Source organism: Mytilus edulis, chromosome 10, assembly GCF_963676685.1.
Source record: "Mytilus edulis chromosome 10, xbMytEdul2.2, whole genome shotgun sequence".
NCBI lineage: Eukaryota > Metazoa > Mollusca > Bivalvia > Mytilida > Mytilidae > Mytilus > Mytilus edulis.
Window position 1 is genome coordinate 45,928,979 of NC_092353.1, and position 22,012 is coordinate 45,950,990.

A 22,012-nucleotide genomic window follows, 5' to 3' on the forward strand; every position below is an offset into this window, starting at 1 on the left:
AATTTCCTACTCCAATCAAACACTTTTTCCATTAAAGATCATTAAACCCTGATTAAAACAAACATGAAGGACTGACTCAGTCAATCAGCAGTGTCACTTTCATTAAAGAAATTCCATAAATAATCTTTCTATTTTTTTCATGTTTTAATTTAACTAAAAGCTTTTTCCCCCGCTATTAGAAACAGCAAATATAAAATACTTGACAAGATCATTCTCGCTGTAATGCTACAAGCTTAACAGAAATCCTCTTATATGTATAAGCATGTTTGCTTTTGTAGATTGTACTTATTTTCCTATAAAATCATCACTTTTGATTGTTTTTTATTTTGCCATGTTCCCAAACCACTCGATATATAACAAGACATTTATATGCCTGTAGAAGCAGGAAGTAGAATTAGAGGCTTACTATTAACACTAAGTAGAACACCACATACATCATCTTACTTTGGTTTTCAACACGATGAAAATAGAGAGAATCCTATTATACATCAAGTTATATATATGAACAATAAAATCATCTTTCACAATCTCATACTAATGAAAGCTTGAAAAATCACGTTTTACTGGCAGATCTAGAGGAAGGGGATTTTTCAAGCAGTCAATTTTTAGTCCATTAAAAATGACTTAAACATATCAATGTAAAAAAAGAAGATATGATATGATTGCCAATGAGACAACTCTCCACAAGAGACCAAATGACACAGAAATTAACAACTATAGGTCCCTGTATGGCCTTCAACAATGAGCAAAGTCCATACTGTATAGTCAGCTATAAAAGGCCCCAGAATGACAAATGTAAAACAATTCAAAGGAGGATGGATCACCTTGGAATGGAGGGGAATAACACACTTTTGGGATATGGGATATAGCGATGTTTAAAAAAATGAGGGATCTTGAAAAGAAAAGAAAAGATTTTTTTAAAAAGCAGGTGATGGGAAATGAGCACCCTGTATCCCCCTAATAGAGTTGTATCCCCCATTAGTAGCAAACCATGGTGAAAAAAGTCTTATGATGCTGATGAAATCTAAAAGCCAACAATAATCCTTAAAATTACCTGGCATCTATGACCTGAATCTGAGTCAAGAAGGAAATTTGGTCAAATTCTCAAAAGATATTCATGTTTATTAAAGGAGATGTGTCTAAGGTATGATGTCAAGACTCTTTTTAACAAAATCTAATCATCATGAACAATTAGCCGTTTCAGAATCTGAAGAATCATTGGTAATTTCATTGTTCGTACCCCAAAATGAAAATAACGCCACGTCATTGGTTAAATTTCCATTGTTTATGACATTTTTAACCAATCAGGACGTTGTGGTGTACACTTTTAAAAATATTACCCAGGATGCATTAGATTCTGAAACGGCGAATTGGAATGAATGTATGTATGTGGCTCAAACATTAAAATATCAAACAAACATAAGCCAAGCCCTTGCAATTGGAAATGTAAATTAAGACTAGTTAATTTCAAAAGAGAGGTGTTTGCAAGGGAGATAATTCATCAATAAACTAGCCTCAGAGATAAATATGCCACATTATACACGGTATAATCTCTTTGAAAAATGAAAAGACCTTTCTTTGAAATCATCTTTTTTACAGAAATGTAGAACAAAACTGACATATTAATTCTCAGACTTCAAACATTCTGACTTGCGTGCCATTTTGTAATAGTGCATGAGGAAATAATTAAAAGACCTTTCACAAAGACTTATGGATTAATAAGCATAATTTGAAGGCATCCTCTCAAAAATGACATATTGTCCTTCCACCCACATTCAAATATCATGCTGTAACTCGACACAAATACTACTCAGCGTAAAGCTGCGTAAATCCTTCTTTGTTTTCCATATAATTAATTATAGTATTACTATGTGTTAGCTTCACTGAAGAAATTACCATAAAACATGTATTATTTCATTTTCAATACTATAATAAATTTATCAAAAATTTGCATTAATGGATCGAACGAAAATCTTTTCTCATAATGTATATTTCGTTCTTTGATGTTGAAGTTTCTGTCAACATTAAAAGGGATCATTGTTAAGTGAAATGAATACCAATTGTTATTCTTACATTAGATGTTAATTTCAATATCCATCATAATGCACATGTAAAATAATATCCCAAGAATTATACTCATTAGTATTTTGTTTTTGTTTTGGTTTTATTGTATAGAACTGAGTATAACCAAACTTAAAACTTTTACATATTCAATAGCCTGCACTTTTACACCATATAAGAGTACATGTGACTGATGTTAACAAGATTACATCATTTTTATCCTCCTACTGATATATTGATATAATAAAATAATTTTAGGAGAAACTTATGTTGAAACAAGAGAGTCTCCGATTTCACTGTAAATGTTATAATCTGTACTGTGTCTTAATAAAATTGACAAAGGAAATGGGGGATTTGTCAGAATACCAACATAAGAGCAGAAAACAGGCAAAGGCCACCAACCACAGCAAGTGGTGGTCAGTTTTTATTGGTGAAGAAGGCTGGATTGCTAAGAGAGAACCATGACCTTTTGAAGAAAAACTGACAATCCTAGGCCATAAAGATTAGAGTTGAACACACCTGCTATGATTGGATTTCACCCTCAGACCTGAGTAATAAAGTAGTTCAACTACTTAGACCTCTGAGACTGTCCCCCTTTATAGTTCTCTGAGATTGAATAAGACAATCATTTGTTTATTACATTGCTTTTAACAGCATTTCTCTTAAAAGTTATAAACACATCCATTCCACAACACTTGGATCTTTAATACAAGAAAAACTGCATACATTATATTTGTGGGATGAAATAAAGATGTTTCTCCTATATACAACATCATCTGAAAATTTTAATATAGATAATTAAGATATTACATTCCAAACATTTACCACACGATTCATTTTCATGTTTATTAAGATCCACTAAAGGATTGTTCTGTCAATCATGATTATCACTAACAACAAACATCTACCACACGATTTATCTTCATGTTAATCAAGATCCACTCATTAGGATTGTTCTATCAATCATGATTATCACTAACAACTCTTCTACATGTATAGATCATTAAAGAATTAATCACCAACTTTTCTTATAAGGGGAAATAACACAGTATGTTTTCTTCTACATATATAGATCATTAAAGCATTAATCACCAACTTTTGTTATAAGGCTAGATAACACAGTATGTTTATAAAGTAAACTCTTCTACATGTATACCGGTAGATCATTAAAGAATTAAACACCAACTTTTCTTATAAGGGGAGATAACACAGTATGTTTATAAAGTAAACTCTTCTACATTTTTTGACCATTAAAGCATTAATCACCAACTTTTGTTTAAAGGGGAGATAACACAGTATGTTTATAAAGTAAACTCTTCTACATGTATAGCGCTAGATCATTAAAGCATTAATAACCAACTTTTGTTATAAGGGGAGATAACACAGTATGTTTATAAAGTAAACTCTTCTACATATATAGACCATTAAAGCATTAATCACGAACTTTTGTTATAAGGGGAGATAACACAGTATGTTTATAAAGTCAACTCTTCTACATGTATACCGGTAGATCATTAAAGCATTAATCACCAACTTTTGTTATAAGGGGAGATAACACAGAATGTTTATAAAGTAAACTCTTTTACATATATAGACCATTAAAGCATTAATCACCAACTTTTGTTTAAAGGGGAGATAACACAGTATGTTTATATAGTAAACTCTTCTACATGTATAGCGGTAGATCATTAAAGCATTAATCACCAACTTTTGTTTAAAGGGGAGATAACACAGTAAGTCTATAAAGTAAACTCTTCTACATGTATAGATTATTAAAGCATTAATCACCAACCTTTGTTATAAGGGGAGATAACACAGTATGTTTATAAAGTCAACTCTTCTACATGTATAGATCATTAATGCATTAATCACCAACCTTTGTTATAAGCGGAGATAACACAGTATGTTTATAAAGTCAACTCTTCTACATGTATAGATCATTAAAGCATTAATCACCAACCTTTGTTATAAGGGGAGATAACACAGTATGTTTATAAAGTCAACTCATCTACATGTATAGATCATTAATGCATTAATCACCAACCTTAGTTATAAGGGGAGATAACACAGTATGTTTATAAAGTCAACTCTTCTACATGTATAGATCATTAACGCATTAATCACCAACCTTTGTTATAAGGGGAGATAACACAGTATGTTTTTAAAGACAACTCTTCTACATGTATAGATCATTAAAGCATTAATCAATAATCATAGAAATATTACTCTGTTATAAGGGGAGATAATACAGATTATTTATAAAGACAAATATGAAGAATAAAGGCAACATAAATACTCAGACAATAATATAATTTGAAACAACAGGAAACAACAATATAAGCTTACATTTTGTAGACAGCATCAACTGCCAGAGAAGAAAAATTTAAGTACTGTTACTTAAAAAGGGAGAGATATTTAAGGGGTAAATTGTAGATAAAATTAATGGAGATTTTGAGAGTCACTCCTGGATATAAAGGTCATCCTTAGACAGGACCAGAGAAGACAAGAATGTGTCCATAGTACATCCCCATTCACACTATCATATTCTATGTTCATTAGACAATGAAATTGATAAAATAATCTAATTTGGCATTTATAGTAGAAAGATCTTATCATAGGGAACATGTGTACTAAGTATCTAGTTGATTGGACTTCAACTTCATTAACAACTAGCTTGACCAAAAAATTTAACCAAAAACTTTAACCTGAAACTCACACTATCATTTCTTATGATCAGCAGTCCGTTAAATTGGGGTCAAAAATCTAATTTGGCATTTAAATTAGAAAGATCATATCATAGGGAACATGTGTAGTAAGTTTAAAGTTGATTGGACTTTAACTTCATAAAAACTACCTTGACCAAAAACTCTAACCTGAAGCGGACATACAGATGGACGAAGAGACAAACCCCCAAAAAAAAAACCAGCTATAGGTCACTATACAGCCTTCAACAATGAGCAAAGTCCATACCTCATAGTCAGCTATCAAAGGCCCAAAATCACAAATATACAACAATTCAAACGAGAAAACTAACGGCCTTGTAATGTACAATATAATGGGCAAAAAACAAATATGTAACACAGCAACAAACAACAACCACTAAATTGCAGGTGCCTGACTAGCAACAGGCACTAAGTACAGAATGTGGTGGGTTTAAACATGTAAGCGGGATCCAAACCCTCCCCCTAACCTGGGACAGTGGTGTAACAGTTAACAACATAAGTATTGTACGTTATCAAAATGGACCAGAATCACAGATCCTATGCATGTAACTACAATAACAAATTACTGGTAAAATGCTCATCTCTCAACACTACAAGTAATACATAGATAACAAAACTAAGAAAAGGATGAAAAATTCTGGAAATATCATTAATAGTATGTAAGTGCTAAATAAAGAAGATCATATCTGTCAATGGTTTTTACACCTACACTAAACCCAATAGCTTGAAAATTATGGCAAAGGGCCATGACAACATCTTGAAAGTTTCCCTCTAAAGGCTAAATTGTACCATTATACCATTCTGCTTATCTTATTATTCTTTTGCTCAAAAACCATGTATTACTGAAAGACAAGCCAAAATGTAACCTTTGATCTGTATGCAGCAAATTTACTTCCAAAATAAAATTTTCCAAGGGCATATATTCAAAGTACATATTAGAGCTATTTTCCTAATGCATGTAGATTAAAGGTTTGGTAAGCTTGCTTGCTTTGTTTTTAAAAATGTTGTTCAAGCATCTAATAACATTATACAAGATGAATCCCTGCCTTTTTATTGATGGGTAATGTCAATCTTAATTACAGTGCTGCAGCCTGCAGCAAACATTTATACAAACAAAGCAAACAAGCCAACCAATCCTTAAAACTACATGCATTAGGAAAATATCTTTAAATGTTAAAACCCAGTCTTCGCCATCACAACTTAGTCAAAACTGTGAGCTGATCAGTATAATTATGTACCTGGTATTAGATGACATGATTGGCAGGGTTTCTATAACAATTAAACAACAATAACTTCTCCCCTAATTACTAATTGTTTTAGTAGGATATGACCCATTGAAGATGATGGTAGGCATTTGCTAACAATTATTCAAACAATTGTAAGGTGAATCAGATATCCAATAAAAAATTGTGTTACAGAATATTTCATGCCAAGATTTCGGTGTCAACTCATAAGTGCAAGAAGATATACACCAATGAAATAGCAAGCAAAGCATATATAGATAGTTAATAGAAGTCTAAGGGGATGTTGAACTCTATATATTGAATAGACAACTGAAACCTTGACTAATCATATTTTCCCCCCAATTGTTGTAATACATGAATTGTCTTTTAACAAGCACTGTAACCATTAAAGCAATAACGAAATGTAAACTAAAATAATACAAATATAACAAAGTGTTAATCATCGCCTAATATCCATATGCTGGTAGTACAAATACTTATATATATTGCTATATAAATCTCTGAGCAACTAATGGTTCCTCTTAAAGTGTGAACAACCATTTCCCCATTTCATGAATGAAATACACATTTCGAGAAACAAATCAAATTAGCATTTATTCAATAACAAGGTAATGGACATTTATAATACACCAGTGTTAACAGTTTGTATTCATAACATCCAGATATTACAGCAATTTCACATCAGCAACATTACAAAAAACAATAACCCTTGCTAATTCTTATCTACAGTACAGTCTAGTGTTGTTAGTTGCTGTCTCCAATAATTAGGCCATTGAAGTTTTCTTGTTTAAATTGTTTCATATTTTACATGCCCAGCCTTTTGTCAGGATCAGTACCCTTGGTGAGCAAAAATGCTCTTTACATGAAGAGAAGGCGAACTGGATTGAAACCCTATATATAAGCTGAAGCAAAGACAAGGTTCTAAATCATTCAACTGATTTATCAAAGCATGTAGCATCCCATTTAACACTTACACAATGATATCACTACAGGAGATATCAAAGCAGTTCATAGCCATTGCAGATACCATTTTGGCCTTCAGCATTTGAGTTTACAAAGATGTAAATGTATATAAGCAATTTCAGTTATACACATAAACAATATAATAAGATATTTATTCAGAAAAAAATAGTAAACCTGTTGTTTGGATCAAACCTTAGTAATTCAGATAGCAGAAGAGAAAAAAACACCTTGATGGAGGTACTGTACTTAAAGGAACCTTTAGTGACACAGATTTGACAACACAGTTGCACTAAATGTGTAATAAGAACTCATTGGGATATCATGCAAATATATTCTAAACCTAAGATTATACCAGATAATTGCTTTTTGTTTATAGTATCTTATTCCGAGTCCCATGTGTCCATTGAAATGTCACGATGTATATAAAAAGGTTAAATAAGTGTTTTTATTTTCCATTTCTATGATTTTACTCGAAACATTTAACTAATGCCAACAACCTCTTATAAAACATAAAGTTGTTGATTTGGATGATAACTTGAATCATATTTCTAAACGATTTTTTCTCAATGAGTTTTCTGAACTTTTATGGAGTACATTATTGATGAAAACAAAACAAATGGATATGCTAACCTCTAAAGAATAATAATGCAAAGTTTTATTTTATTATGACTATTCTGTAATAAGCAACTTTTGTATCTGAACAACCATGGTACAAAAATATGGGGAACAATCAGATGCATTTTAGCCAAACATTTGATATTGTAGCTAACTTTTTCAAGGTTTTTTTTGTCTGTTGTTAACAAGTGCAATATCATTTTAACATGTTCAGAACCTTTCATATTGTTAATGAAGGTCAAGGTCATCAAATCTTCGCATCATTGCTTTTGACCCTTCACGTTTATAATAAAATGACAATAGATCTTAACCTTAATGTAAATCTTAGCAGTTTAAGTGTAAAATAAAAGTGGTGAAATTAATCCACTTCATTTGTATATGGATCTTTAATGTCAGTCCGTCAGAAATGGACCTTAATGCAAAACTTACTATTCCTGCATAAAATAAAGGTCAAGGTCACATGATTTAATAGTGGATATCTGTCATTTCATGATACATCAACTATCACAGACCATTAATGGTACTCTATAATTTGTAGTTACATAATAACTGTGACAGATAAACAGATAAAATGTCATCTCCCCTAAAACTCTTTCTACAGCAAGGGGATTACAAAATTGTGAGTGGTTCAATTCAACAAACAGAAATGACTGTTACTTTTACCAGTAATAATTTCTTAATAACGAATTATTTGAATCTGGAATTATTTTAAATTCTGGAAATTTATAAAAATGTTTGTTGAAAACTAACCTAACTTGAAAGAGGGTCTAAGCCATACATTGCATCAGGCTTTGGTTAATTTTAAATTCTTTGATTTTTCAATTTGAACTTACAACCCCCTTTACATTATGCATGCATGGTTTAATAACCCTTCTAAATTGGGTTAGCTTTCATCAGTTAATTTTTCCAGAATTGAAAATTATTCCAGTTTGAATAATTCCAAATACCTTTGGCAAGAATTGTCAACCTAAATCATGGATTTTTGTTTATATAGAAAGATTGACAAATACCAACCTATATAACCTAGAGAAACCTACTCGATCACTTTTCTTATAATTTAATTCCAATTATCATTTAACCTTGTAGAAAAAGTTCATCACAAATGTGAAAAGCCACATCTTGCCTGAAGAGGTACTAAAATATCCTCAAAAAACATATATAAAATTCTACTACGACTTTACCAAAACTTGTTATTTATCAAAAAAGCCAATTAAGTTCCAGCACAATAAAGCTAGTAATTGCTTTGCCACAGGGAATTACTTTCTAACACTTTTAAGCAAAGGTTAATCATTTCACTGCTGAAACACTTTGTGAAATCAAATGTTTGTTAACTTTGCAGATAGGCAGATTTTTATGTACACAGAAACCCAAAGGCTATCTGTCAACAGCTTTTGTCAACTTGGAACATAAAAACGCAATTATAATCCCATTTTCTGGGGAAAAAAATTGCATATCTAATATAGATTTCCAAGTTTTAGCATAATAGATTGCTGTTCACTTTGTTGTATCTGAATATGTAATGGAGGCAGTGATAACTGGTCTGAAACTTAATTTCTTACACAACATAATACAATATGTAAGTCCAATAACCAAGAACTTGAACATCTTGGGGAAAATTTATTCCAAACTGGTTATGAGAGATTTAGTCTAAGATATATGTACACCCAGCTCCCTCATTATTGTAAAAAAAAATTAACATAACCATAGTCCATGTACCCAAATCTTAAGTTGTAACCAGATTCTTTATGGTTGCTTAAAAAATAACCAACCTAACTATATTCTTTATGGTTGCTTAAAAAATAACCAACCTAACTATATTCTTTATGGTTGCTTAAAAAATAACCAACCTAACTATATTCTTTATGGTTGCTTAAAAAATAACCAACCTAACTATATTCTTTATGGTTGCTTAAAAAATAACCTAACTACACCCATAAACCAAATACTAAGTTGAAATGAGGTCTCCCATTGCTGCTTCAAAAATAACCCATATCCCTTTACTTTCAAACTTCACTCTTATACGAAAACTGTATAAACTACTGTTGTTCAGATAACCCTGAAAATCCAGTCAACTCTGCAGTCTGGAACAAATATAAAAGAGGAAGATGCCTGAATGGGACATTCAAAGCTCATAGGTCAAGATTAACTGACTATGGCAAAAAACAGAATACCACAACAAGACAACTATACAAAACACTTCAAAGAAAACAACAACAACCCCATAAAATTTGGGTTTATGATCAAATGATGAAAACATAATTCTTTATAACATAAAGATGTAAGTCCATGTAACCCTGGATTTAGGTGCCTTAAATCAATTATACTTAGTTAACTATTACCCAATTATAATTCATTAAAGAAATTCATCTAACCCTGAAAGTTTTCAAACAACATTTGAGCAAAAACACATGTTACACGAAACTGTAAATATATTCTCATCAAAATAGATTTCAGGTAATTAAGGCTACGAAATTGAAGCCTGAAATCCATTTTTATCATTTTACAATCAATCAATACAACAAGATTTGAGAAATAAGCTAAAATTATCTCCCCTTTTTATTATTGGATGACACTAATGTTTCAAACAAGTCTAGGAGTGGATATGAACAATATATTTAATCTGAACGAAATCCAATCAAAGTCTAATGAAATATCTAAGGTAGGTTGATTTTATTTCATTGTTGTTATGAAAGGTTACGTTTTATATTGGTAAGCATAGCAATTTTGTATTTTCCTAGAAAATGCTACGAAAAAGATAGCGAAAAGTAAAGTGTTTCTGAGAAAAACATTAATAACAAGGTCCTTAATGTTGTAAACATCTTCTTGAAGAATTGTCAATAAATATAGCATGGTAAAAATATAATAAATCAAAATAAAACCTTGGGGAAAAGAAAGCTTCCTAGCATTTTTTTTATTTGATTTTGATTTTTGGTGTTTTAACGCCACATTTATAAAGCACCACATTTAGGCTATTTCCTGGCAGCCAGATTTTATTAGTGGACCAGAAAGCCAGAATGCCTGGAGTTCAAGCATTTTTAAACATGCTTAAGCAATGTTTGTCATAGAATTATCAAAAGACAAATAAATATTTTAAGCTAAAGAAATGTTTAACATGAATAAGCGCTTGTGTTCTTGTTAAATAAAATGTATAAATAAGCAAAGGTTACTTGTGATGTTATTTTGACTGAGCTATTCAATTATATATAATTATCTATCTTTACAATGTCAAGAGTTTGTCTACCATGTGTAAACCATATGCCTTTGGATTTTTCTTCGTCTAAACAATGTCTGGATTCAAAGCATCTCTAAGAACATAGTTCAAGGAGGAAAAATCAGCTGACAAACTGAACTTAATGTTGGAAGAAATGTATTGTTCTTTAAATTGACATATACTATTGATTCATTTATTTTCTTGGGCTTTAATTTTTGTGGATTAAGGAAAACTTGCTTTTTCGTGGGTTTTTGATTTTGTGATTTTGCCAAACTGTATATACCAAACCTATTGAACATTTGTAATTTGTTAAACATTTGAATTCGTGGTTTACATGCACCCACAAAACCCACAAAAATTGGTATCCCATGAATATTAATGAATCCACAGTATTACTTATACTTTATTGTTTTGTTGGATTGCTGTCTTATTGAAAATATTTTCAATAACTGCCACAATCTTCTTAATATTCATTTTCAAGATCCACATTAGCTACGTATACATGGCCCAGGAGCAATTTTTAATGAATTCTAAACATATACAGTATATGCAATGCCTAGAATCAACAATAATGTTTTCGTAGAAAATACCTCAGGTTTATTTAAATGTCTGGAACATGATCTGAGAAATTAAGTCGATATTACTTCTAACACTGTTTATATTTCAGCGAATTCTTTTGAAATCTGATTTATTATTCTTTTGCCAGTAATGTAACACTGTCTAGTTTTTTAACAGGGTATATAAATATGTCTAGTTAAAATATGTTTTCCATGAATTCTCCTTGACCTATTCAAAAAAGCAATCTTAAAAGATAAATTATGGGTGTCCACAGAAAAAATCAAGGGAAAAAAACAGTCATCATACAGTTATATTTTCAAGTATATAAAGTTATAAATGTTTTCAAGATTTTTAAGGTTTTGAATCAAAGGCAGACTGATTTCCAAATCTCATAATTCCATGATGATTAGTTCAAAACAATGTAAAAAAACATCAGCTAAATAGGAAATCACATGAACTCCAAAAGGAGCGATACTTATTCAGAGTTGACGATTATTTGAAACAATTATTTAACATGTGTATACAGAAAATTACAACATACGCTGGCAAACATAGTATGATTTTAATTTTGTAAAGGTGACAATCACTGAAATATTACTACATTTATATAAGCATTGTTAAAGGATTGCAATCTGACATGGAAAATTATGCATTGCTTTACTTTTGTTGCTTTTGTAATCATGGGTTGCTTTTGTGCTTATAAATAACTCAAACCGTAAAGTTATATAACTTTATCATTTGTTTCGTAACAAAAAAAAAATACTTATTATAATTGATTATGCCAATTATGGATTACAAAATGTTTTACAGATCTCTATCACTTATTTGGTGATTGTTCCGCTACCGAGATTAGAAAATCCATTTCTATTACAATATCAGACAAAAGATACATTTCTTTGCAAGCAGTAATATATGGTATATAATCCATGAAAAGCATTATGTTTCTCAATGAAGATTGATTTAGTATCAATAAATACACAAATCTACATATTAAGTACATCCAGTCTGCAATGTGTTATCTCTTCTAGATTTGGGTTAATTGCATTTTTTTCATTTTTGGGTCATGATATATTTGTTTTCTATTTTCGTTGAAATAAGACAATTTTTTTTTTCTGTTTTAGGAATGTGTGAATATCCAAAAATTCTCAGGTCCCTAATCCAGTATATAGTAAATATGAATAGATGATTTTTAAAACAATCAATTCTTGTCATTAGAAAAAAAAAACATAAAAACAATAACCTATTCAAAGAGAGATAACTCTGTTGTCCCTAATTAATAGTCAGCAATTCTATATATTGGAATTATAACAATAGCCTTTTGTAATAGAAAGTCATTATAAACTTCCTACACAAACCTTTTAATAGATCTACTTCATGCATGCTAACAATGTATTCTGTAATGTAATTGTACACTGGTACATGTACTTTAACGTTTTCCCCCATTATAGAGACTTGAGATATATTGAAAAAAATAATGGTCCAATGTTACAACATCATGATGTTACAAGAGTACAGTGACTGATTTTCACTAAACATTTCCCATAGAGAGAAGTATTGCTAATTTGAGTTGCTTTTTAAAAAAAGTCAATTTTCAATTTTTTCAGTCTTGTTCGTTTTACTTTAGCATTGGGATATCTTTTGAGGATAAGCAGCAGTACCAATCAGATTGAAATTATAAATTTCCCCAATCTTTGGTTCTTAGTAACCCTGACAGGTATTGAACCCCAACCTTTCTGCACTCCAGGGGTTTTCCATTAGAAAATTAAGTACAAAACTCTTCTAAAATATATTTATGGTGCATTTAAATAAATCATTTAATCTAAAAGTAGATTACTCAAATCATTCTCAAGTTATTTTATGACATGTTAAATATTTTTTAATAACAAATCTGTACAAAATTATCTGATTTTACCTACTGTTAGTACTGAAAGGTCATTGAAAGTTATTGACTTATGTTGAAACAGAATTTTAATTACCTTAATTCAGGAAGCAATTAAGGATAAAAAAAACTCAGCTTCCGACTTTAATTTCTTAGCTGATTCACTAAATATGACAGACTAAGCATAAGGATAAAGAAAATCTTAAACAAAAATGTTGTTGTTGTTGAAATATTCGGTTTATTTACTATACATGCTTTAAGGTATTAGGTGGACTACCAGCATGTCAAAATTTTTGTAACTCTATGCATTTAAACTTGTTCCCCCATATTAAATTCCCCATATCACTTCAGAAAATGGACTCAAAAATGTCCATGAAATCATTAAGAAACAGATTCTACCACTGTATCCTGTTCATTTGTTACTTAATTAGGGTAGTCATATTTTCAAAAGTACAAAAGATCTTTGAATTTCCATGGCTGAATAATGGCTCTTCTAAATTTTCCTCCATTGTCTAGAACGCTATCCACAAACTATACATGTATCAATGAATAATAGCAATTTAGTGACTTCAGAATTATTTCTAGGGTAACCTAGGTACACAGTACCTCTGGCGGTACCTCTGTGAGTAGAGAAAATTTCTCCAAAGTGACCCTTTGTGTCCACCATATAAACGAAGTGCTGATCTTTTTTTTTCTCTGATGTCACCCTTTTTATAATTGACTCAATAATAACAAAACATTAACAATCCAAAAAGTCATTCTTTTTTGTCAAGTTTTTCTATGCAAGTCTATGCATCAGTGGTTTCTTATGAAAATGTTACAAACACTGACGCATAGGTCAAGGTTTCAACATTTGACAGGGTCAAGGTCTCGTCTCTTACCTTTTAATGGCATAGGATCTTCTCATTCCTTTACTCATTTTATATTGTTTTGTTCAACGCCTACATGTTCACTTACCTGAAAAATATAAAATAACATAAAAATTGATAAAAACATCTAATTACACATGGTTCCTAGAATCTTTGGAGCAGATGTTAAAGATAAGACATAATACCTCAATTGTATGTTTCTAAGAATTTTTGGATTATATGCAAACAGAAATGACACCATATAATTGATGTACATGATGCATACCTGTAATTGACAGTTTTTAGGTAATTTTTTTCTCACCTACTTTTTTTTTAAAATCCCATTGTTATTGATTTAATTTGGGTTTTTCCTAAAAAAAAATAAAATTAAACAGTAATTTAACTTCCATCTGACCTCACACTTAAACTGTAGCAAAAATAAAGCAGTTATAATAATTTCAGTTTAATATGATATACAGTTAATACTGTATTGTTCTAAATCAATGATGTCTTCTTACATATATAAGATCATTGCATAGACATCATTGTCATGGCAAATTTTTTAAATGTTCATTATATTTTGACCTGATTTATAATCAATTAAATTAAGTCACCTAATGTTTGGGGAAACCAACAATATTCAACAATATTCTATTTATAGCGTCAGCATCATCTGAAAAAGTCATTTTGTTTGAGATTATGAGAACAATGAATTCTTTCGATGTTACACCAATTTCTTGATTGATTCCGATATACATGTATACTATGGATTCATTATTATTCGTTGGATACTAATTATTTAGGATTTTGTGGGTATAGGTTAACCACGAAATTTAATGTTCAACAAATGACAAATTTTCTACAGGCTTTGTTGTATGAAGACTTCGTCAAAACCACGAAATTAAATGTCCACGAACATGTAAGTTTTCCTTCATCCATGAAAATTAATACAATGTACCCACGAAAATAAATGAATCCACAGTATACTTAAAGTACTTTCCTTATATCAGAAAATGACAAAAAAATCCATGGTAGGTTTATATATTTTAAAAAATCAGATTTCTTTATTACAGGAAATAACAGCTCTCAAGCAAATCTGAATATAATCTTACATGGTATAAAATCAACAAGAAAAAGTTTCTGATCAAATATCAAATCTTATGTACGAAAAATAAAATGCTAAGTGGATATTCTAAACTCTAAAGATTCAAATTTCTGTCGAACAGGAAGTTACTGCTGTCAGATGCAGCTTTATAAATCTGAAAATGGCTTTCACAGTATACATGTAACTTAACATTGTTAGGTTCAAGACAAAATATCTGTGGCGGATACAGGGGGAGAGTTCTTGGGGTAAGGACCCCCATTTTTATGGACGATCAATGCAATTGAATGGGGACATATAGTTGGAAAACCATCGTTCTTCTGGGTTGGGAAACCTCCTTTAAAAAATGGCCGGATCTGCCCCTAAATATCATATCATTCCTTAACTACATATAAGCTGCATATTATACAAAAGAAATACACAAATGAAGACTAGACAGTTAGCCAAACACTATCCCCATGACCACTCCATAAGATTTGTATAACAAATATTACACATATAAGTAAAGAGATATAAGAAGATGTTGCATGAGTGTCAATGATATGCTTTACACTATGGTCAACTATGCTTTTCCAGCTTTGTGATCGTGGTTGGATATGCTTTACACTATGGTCCAGGCCCGTAGCCAGAAATTTCCAAAGGGGGGTTCGTTGGACTCATGAACTCGACTTTAACAGTCACAATTTGAACAAAACGTTTACTTTAACAGTGCTTATTTGATTTCAAGGGGGGTTCGTACGAGGGGGGGTTCCCCCTGGCTACGGGTATGTGGTCAACTTTGTTTTTTCCAGCTTTGTGACCATGGTTGGATATGCTTTACACTATGGTCAACTATGGTTTTCCAGCTTTGTGACCATGGTTGGATATGCTTTACACTATGGTCAACTATGGTTTTCCAGCTTTGTGACCATGGTTGGATATGCTTTACACTATGGTCAACTATGGTTTTCCAGCTTTGTGACCATGGTTGGATATCCTTTACACTATGGTCAACTATGGTTTTCTAGCTTTGTGACATTGTTGGATATGCTTTACACTATGGTCAACTTTGTTTTTTCCACCTTTGTAACCATGGTTGGATATGCTTTACACCATGGTCAACTATGGTTTTCAATCTATGTGACCATGGTTAATCATGCATGACGACTTTTTTCTCTGAAGTTTAAAATCAGAAGTTTAAGAAAAGGTCTATGTGCTAAGAACCTCAAATAAACTCAGCCTATTAGGAGGAGATAGTTTCTCTAAAATGAGAGATCTTCTAAAGGGAGATAAGATATCCCTGTCAGGAGGCTTTACGTAACCTTTCAAATAGAGATTTTATTTTTTCACTGAAGTGGCACCATTGTCTTCAGAAGAGTAAACACAAGGTTGAAAAGAAAGACTAAACAATATTCTTTATAAATTAACTATTTATTTGGTAGATTTTATACACTTTTTTTTTGGACACACCTTAAAAGATTAAGGAACATCATAATTAATATGCAACATTTTTCTGTTGGCCTATGAATATTATGCACATTTTGATATAAATAACTGAAATTGACAAAATATATTCAGATAAAAAAAAAAATCCCTTCAAATCAATCATATTTTCAAATTACTTACATTATGTCTAAAACCATATATATAAATCCAAGTTATATTTTGCCTTATAGTAATCATATATTCTGAATAAGTTTTTAAAAATTCGACACAAAGTACTTAAGAATTTGAAGTATAAACTGTACTCATTTATGCATCCTGATTTAGCATCGTGATAAAGTTTTAATAACATGATAATTTCATATGAATGAATTCCAATTTCTTAATTTACCATTTAAAATTTAAGTACATGTTAAATAACACCTACATGTACTTATGTCAAGGTTAGAAACTAGCTTCAATTTATACAAAACATTAGTCTGAACCTCAAGATGTCTATACTCAGGTTTGTGCAGACATTAATTATAAGATTTTTTTTAGAAAAAAAGCAATTTTTATTTTTCAAAATTTCAAAAGGATATATATATATAACAAGTCTAAAAGGGTACAACATCACCAAAAACACAATAAAACGAACAATATGTTAGATATTTCGGATAACAGATATCCTTCCTCGGTAATTGCACGATGACAAATGAATCATGTCAATTCAAATTAAGACTCTATCAAAATCTTGAAATTTATACAATTTGAGCGAACGCTGGAACAATTTTAAAATTTCCAAACACGGCGCAAAGACTACAAAGATATGCCAAAATAAAAATAGTTATTTACGATGTGAACTGGCACAACTCTAAATTCCCAAAGGTGGTGACAGTTGAGATGTTAAAACAACTGCGTGGAAATACAGTCCCAATAAACAGTCCTGACCCAAGCTGGTATAACATTTAAAATATGACAACGGTAGAGCAATTGCAACAGAGACTGCGATTCTTACAATGATTTTGATTTTATAATTTCTAGATGAGATCTTGATATCCCAAAATAATTTTTGCACAGAATTCTGCTTAAGCCAGGGCTTATTAGGGGCCGATTTAAATTTGCAATGAGGTGACAATTTTCTGGCTCTGTGTTGAGGTCTCACTGTGGCTTTCAGATGAAAAACAGCAATAAAAGATCTATGCCTTTGCTTTTGTATGTTTTTTTGTCGTGCATTTACTAATTTCGTGTCATGAATGAATACCCTATATCCTTTGGTTTTTCTATTCCATTCTTGTTTTCGGTTGCTGTTTTGTTAATGTATATACATGTATACCCAACATCTCCTTGTATACACATGTAGTGTCAAATGATGTTTAATCAAAATACATGTATTTAATAAGAGATGAACTTAAAAAATCGAAGTAATTTGTCATGTTTCACAGATGTTCATAATTTTCTTTGGAAGACTTTTTCTAAATTATTGTGTGGGTGAAATGTGGGAAACCTGAAGCTTTGATCAGCATTAATGTAACATCAAATTCATTCATCAAAACTTGAACACTTGAACGTCTTTTGATTATTTGTGTGGTTTGGTTGCTGTTTCATTGACGTAATTCCCCACATCTCCTTTTATTTCTTTTTATGATGGTCACTAAGCAATATCTAGATGATAGAGTTGGGTTTTTTCTTTACTCGTGAATATCATAAAATATTTTTTTAAACTTTATAATCTGACTAAATAAATGTCTGAAATTATCAAACTTATCTCTGATTTAAAAATAAATTTCTAATGTAAACAAAAATATTTAAAGTGTTATTTGCTTTCATTGTTCATTTAAAGTTTACGTTTCATTCAATGAACTTACAGTTATGCTATTATATATGGAAGTTTAACGACTACCCAGTACCCACCCACGATAAGAATTTGTTAAACTGTTTACTTATAATGAAATCTTATTTAAAATGTCTTATGCCAATTTTTTTAAATCTTCAATTTGATTTTCATCTCATGAGCCAATTATACATCATTTTTAGAATCAAACCTGTTGACTGTTGCATGAATGTTTAGTGGCAATTGCAACCAAAACTCAACCCCTACCTTCCCTTTGTGATATGGAACCTTGTAGTAAAATTTCATAGAGATCCATGCACGTACACACAAGTTATTGTCCAGAAACTACATAAATGCTTCTTTTTGGCCCCTTTATATCCTAAACTGCTGGTACACGTACCATAACCCCCAAAATCAATCCCAACCTTCCTTTTGTGGTATTGAAATTAAGTATTTCAAAATTTCATAGAGATGCATTAACTTAAACTAAAGTAATTGTCATGAAACCAAATGTGTTTTCGGAACAGGACGCCAAACAACATTATTAAGTATTATACGAACCCCAAAATGTTTTTGCAGTCATATATATAGATATTCAGGAACCAGAATGAGCTGATGTTTCAGGAACACTCAATCCAGAAAAGTGCTTGGGACACATGAATTTAATAACATGCTATTTTCATTTTTTAAAGCAAGAACATTCAAAGCTAGGTTTATCAAATGAAAAATGCTACTTGAAATTTGAAAATTTTTTGGGGGAACTTATAATTGCATTATTAACATATCAAAGAATCAACTTGTAGTAATAAAGAGGCCATTGATTAGGTGCCAGGAAACCATTTTAATAACTCATGGACATGTTTCTTTGCAAATTTGGTGCAATAAAGCTGTAAAATTGGCATAGACATCCAATTTTCCAAAAACGTCATTTCATTTTTCTTTGCTTTATAATTATAACCAAAAGAACATGTTATCAGGAAAAACCAGTAATGAACTAAACAATTTACAGGTAATTGAAATTACAATCCCCCCCCCCCTTTTCTGACAAATTAAAACGTTACCTAAAACAACCAAATGGCATACAGCAGCTCCTTCTGGGTGGTGAAATATCGAGTGGATCTTGTGACAATGTGTAAATATCAATCACGGTTTCATCCATTTATAATCCAAGATCATTTATCCAAAATCAAACAGGCTCTCCATTTCCTTAAGAAACCCGGGTTCACAAATAATCCATATTTTTCAACGTTATTTTGCTGATCACATAGAAGATTTTGATAACCAACAGTTCAGAATCTATCCACTGATATGTAAGTAAATTTGTTCAGGCCAAACAAAAGTTAAAACCTTTTCAATATATGGTTGAATTAATCTTCTTTTTCACTTACAATGTAGACGCAATTTAATCTCTTAATGAATTTTTAAAATTGAACTAGTACACCTTCCTCAAGTTTAAACTTCCGCTAATTCATCAAATTATTAACAAAATATTTGTTAAATTTCCTTGTATTAAACCATTCTTAAAAAATTTGCACACCTTGCGTCTTTAATTATCCATTATCATAAAGCACATATTTTCATTTACACTTGCACCCCTTTCTTTTTTACTTCCTTGTTTGAAATTTATGCAAATTTGAAAGTTGTATTCAATCACCCACATGTATTAAAATCATATTTCATTCCCATTTAAATCTTTTCATAGAAGTTTAAAGAAAATAACAATGCAATGTAACTAGTAATATAAATACCTAGAAACAACACCCCCAATAAAACTATCTATCTTACTATAAGATTAGTTAATTTATATACGGCTTAACTTAAGAAAGAAGAGGTGTTATGTATTTTCATACACTCTTTTTATACACCTGTACAATGATAACAAACTTAAAAGTTTAAAAGGACAGACAACTTTTATCAATTTTTTGACTTATAGAATTGAATAACAAATATTTGGATCAAAAACATTATAGCTTTTAGGACAAATTCCAGCTTTCAAGGTGCATGTACCACATATATATTGCAGATTGACAACTGTAGGTCAAGGTGCAGCCTTCAACAATGAGCAAAGTCCATAATGCACAGTCAGCTATAAAAAGCCCCGAAATGACAAAATTAAAACAATTCAAACGAGAAAAACAAAGGGCTTATTTATGAACAATACAATGAATGAAAAACAAAACAAGTTTGTAAGTGCATGTTTAACCCCACCCCCTAAACTTAAAGATTCTATAACTAGTAAAGTATAGGAACAAACTGTAAAATTTTCAAATAAAAAAAACACATGGCTAGACACTCCAATTGTATTCACATCCATTTAGTCCAAGTTTTATTATAACGATCAAGCCACTTTTATCTTTACAGTATATGTTTTTTTTCTTCAAAATCATCATCATCTCGACCAAAAAAGGTAAATTGTTAGTTTTTATTTTTTTTTCTTTGGAGAGAGGGCTATGGGGGTGGGGAATGGGGAGAATTTATACATTCATAAAAGGTAAAAGGCAAATGCCCACACATTTGGCATAAGTACACCCAAGTGTACTTGTACATCAGTGACATTGTCCTTTTAAAAAGTTTTTAACCTGAATCAGAGCAAGTCATATCTTACATTAAATCAATTCTAACATTTATTAAATTGATTTTTTTTTATAATTATATACATTACACTTTTTTTCATAAGTCAAGAAATTAGATGTATTTCTGAGTATATTTTTACCCTGGCCTTACATTGAAGAAGACTATCTACAAATGTATGCATTATCCACATGCAGAGAATGATAATACCTATAGGATGTTTTAATTAACCATCTCTGATTAATATAGTATTATTATAAATATTGCTATGAATTAATAGTATTATATTACCAATGTTATCTGTATTATACTGATAGAAGGGAGATAACTCAATCCACAATTTTAAAAAAGTTTTCACATTTATATCAGTAGAGTTATTTCCCCTCACTTAAAGCTTTTCATACATCATAAGTTTATTGAACATATGTCTATGGAACAGGAAATATATACGAATGCATTAAAAAAGGCTTTTTTATTCAGATTTAGAGAAAGAAAAAAGGATAAGGGTTTGGCATAAGAATGCTTTGACAAGGCTCAAGGGCATTAGGTCCCGGGGTATTCTTTAAAAATAAACCTGATGTTTAAAATGATTAAACATTGTTTTCCTTTATATAAAGAGAAGTAGTTTATAATTCCAGATTAAAATTTGAATTTGAAAGCTATGGGGATCCCTATGAACTAATGTCCTAGTTTAAATATGACAGGTAATTGACCTACCATCCTATAATGCTTGAAGCCCGATGGTGTAAATCACGAATCAGTAGTTTAAAATTTCCCGTTTTCTACATACAAATCTATTATGATGATGTGCTTAAAATTAATTATAATCAGTATAGAAAATCTTACAAATTTATTGTCAATAAAATATTTACTAGAACATAACAAGTATGTTATAGCCTGGAGGCTTTATGTAAATAGTATATTTGATAGTAAACTATATATTAGCTATATTTGTAAATGAAGGTTAGAATTTCAAATGTCATTTTGTTCCAGTCAATGAAA

The 22,012-nt window shown here is 30.7% G+C and overlaps 2 protein-coding genes across 35 annotated transcripts in view; one reads left to right on the forward strand and one right to left on the reverse strand.

The window, feature by feature from the left end:
- The window catches only part of LOC139491293 (diacylglycerol kinase zeta-like), a 203,098-nt gene that overhangs the window by 110,736 nt on the left and 70,350 nt on the right, over nt 1-22,012 (reverse strand). For 9 of the 33 annotated variants that reach the window (XM_071278898.1, XM_071278901.1, XM_071278885.1 and 6 more), the window contains exon 2: nt 14,136-14,211. The exons of 16 other annotated variants lie outside the window; for them this stretch is intronic. In XM_071278898.1, coding sequence (XP_071134999.1) covers nt 14,136-14,173 — 38 coding nt within the window. In that variant the 5' untranslated portion in view covers nt 14,174-14,211. Of the gene's footprint in view, nt 1-14,135; nt 14,212-16,809; nt 17,052-19,500; nt 20,058-22,012 lie in introns of those variants that run through there. 8 more of the 33 variants (XM_071278891.1, XM_071278871.1, XM_071278869.1 and 5 more) reach the window with 5 other exon arrangements.
- The window catches only part of LOC139491297 (glutamate [NMDA] receptor subunit 1-like), a 137,157-nt gene continuing 125,315 nt past the window's right edge, over nt 10,171-22,012 (forward strand). For both annotated transcript variants that reach the window (XM_071278904.1, XM_071278906.1), the window contains exon 1: nt 10,171-10,265. The gene's annotated coding sequence lies outside the window, so the exon portion shown is untranslated. The remainder of the gene's footprint in view (nt 10,266-22,012) is intronic.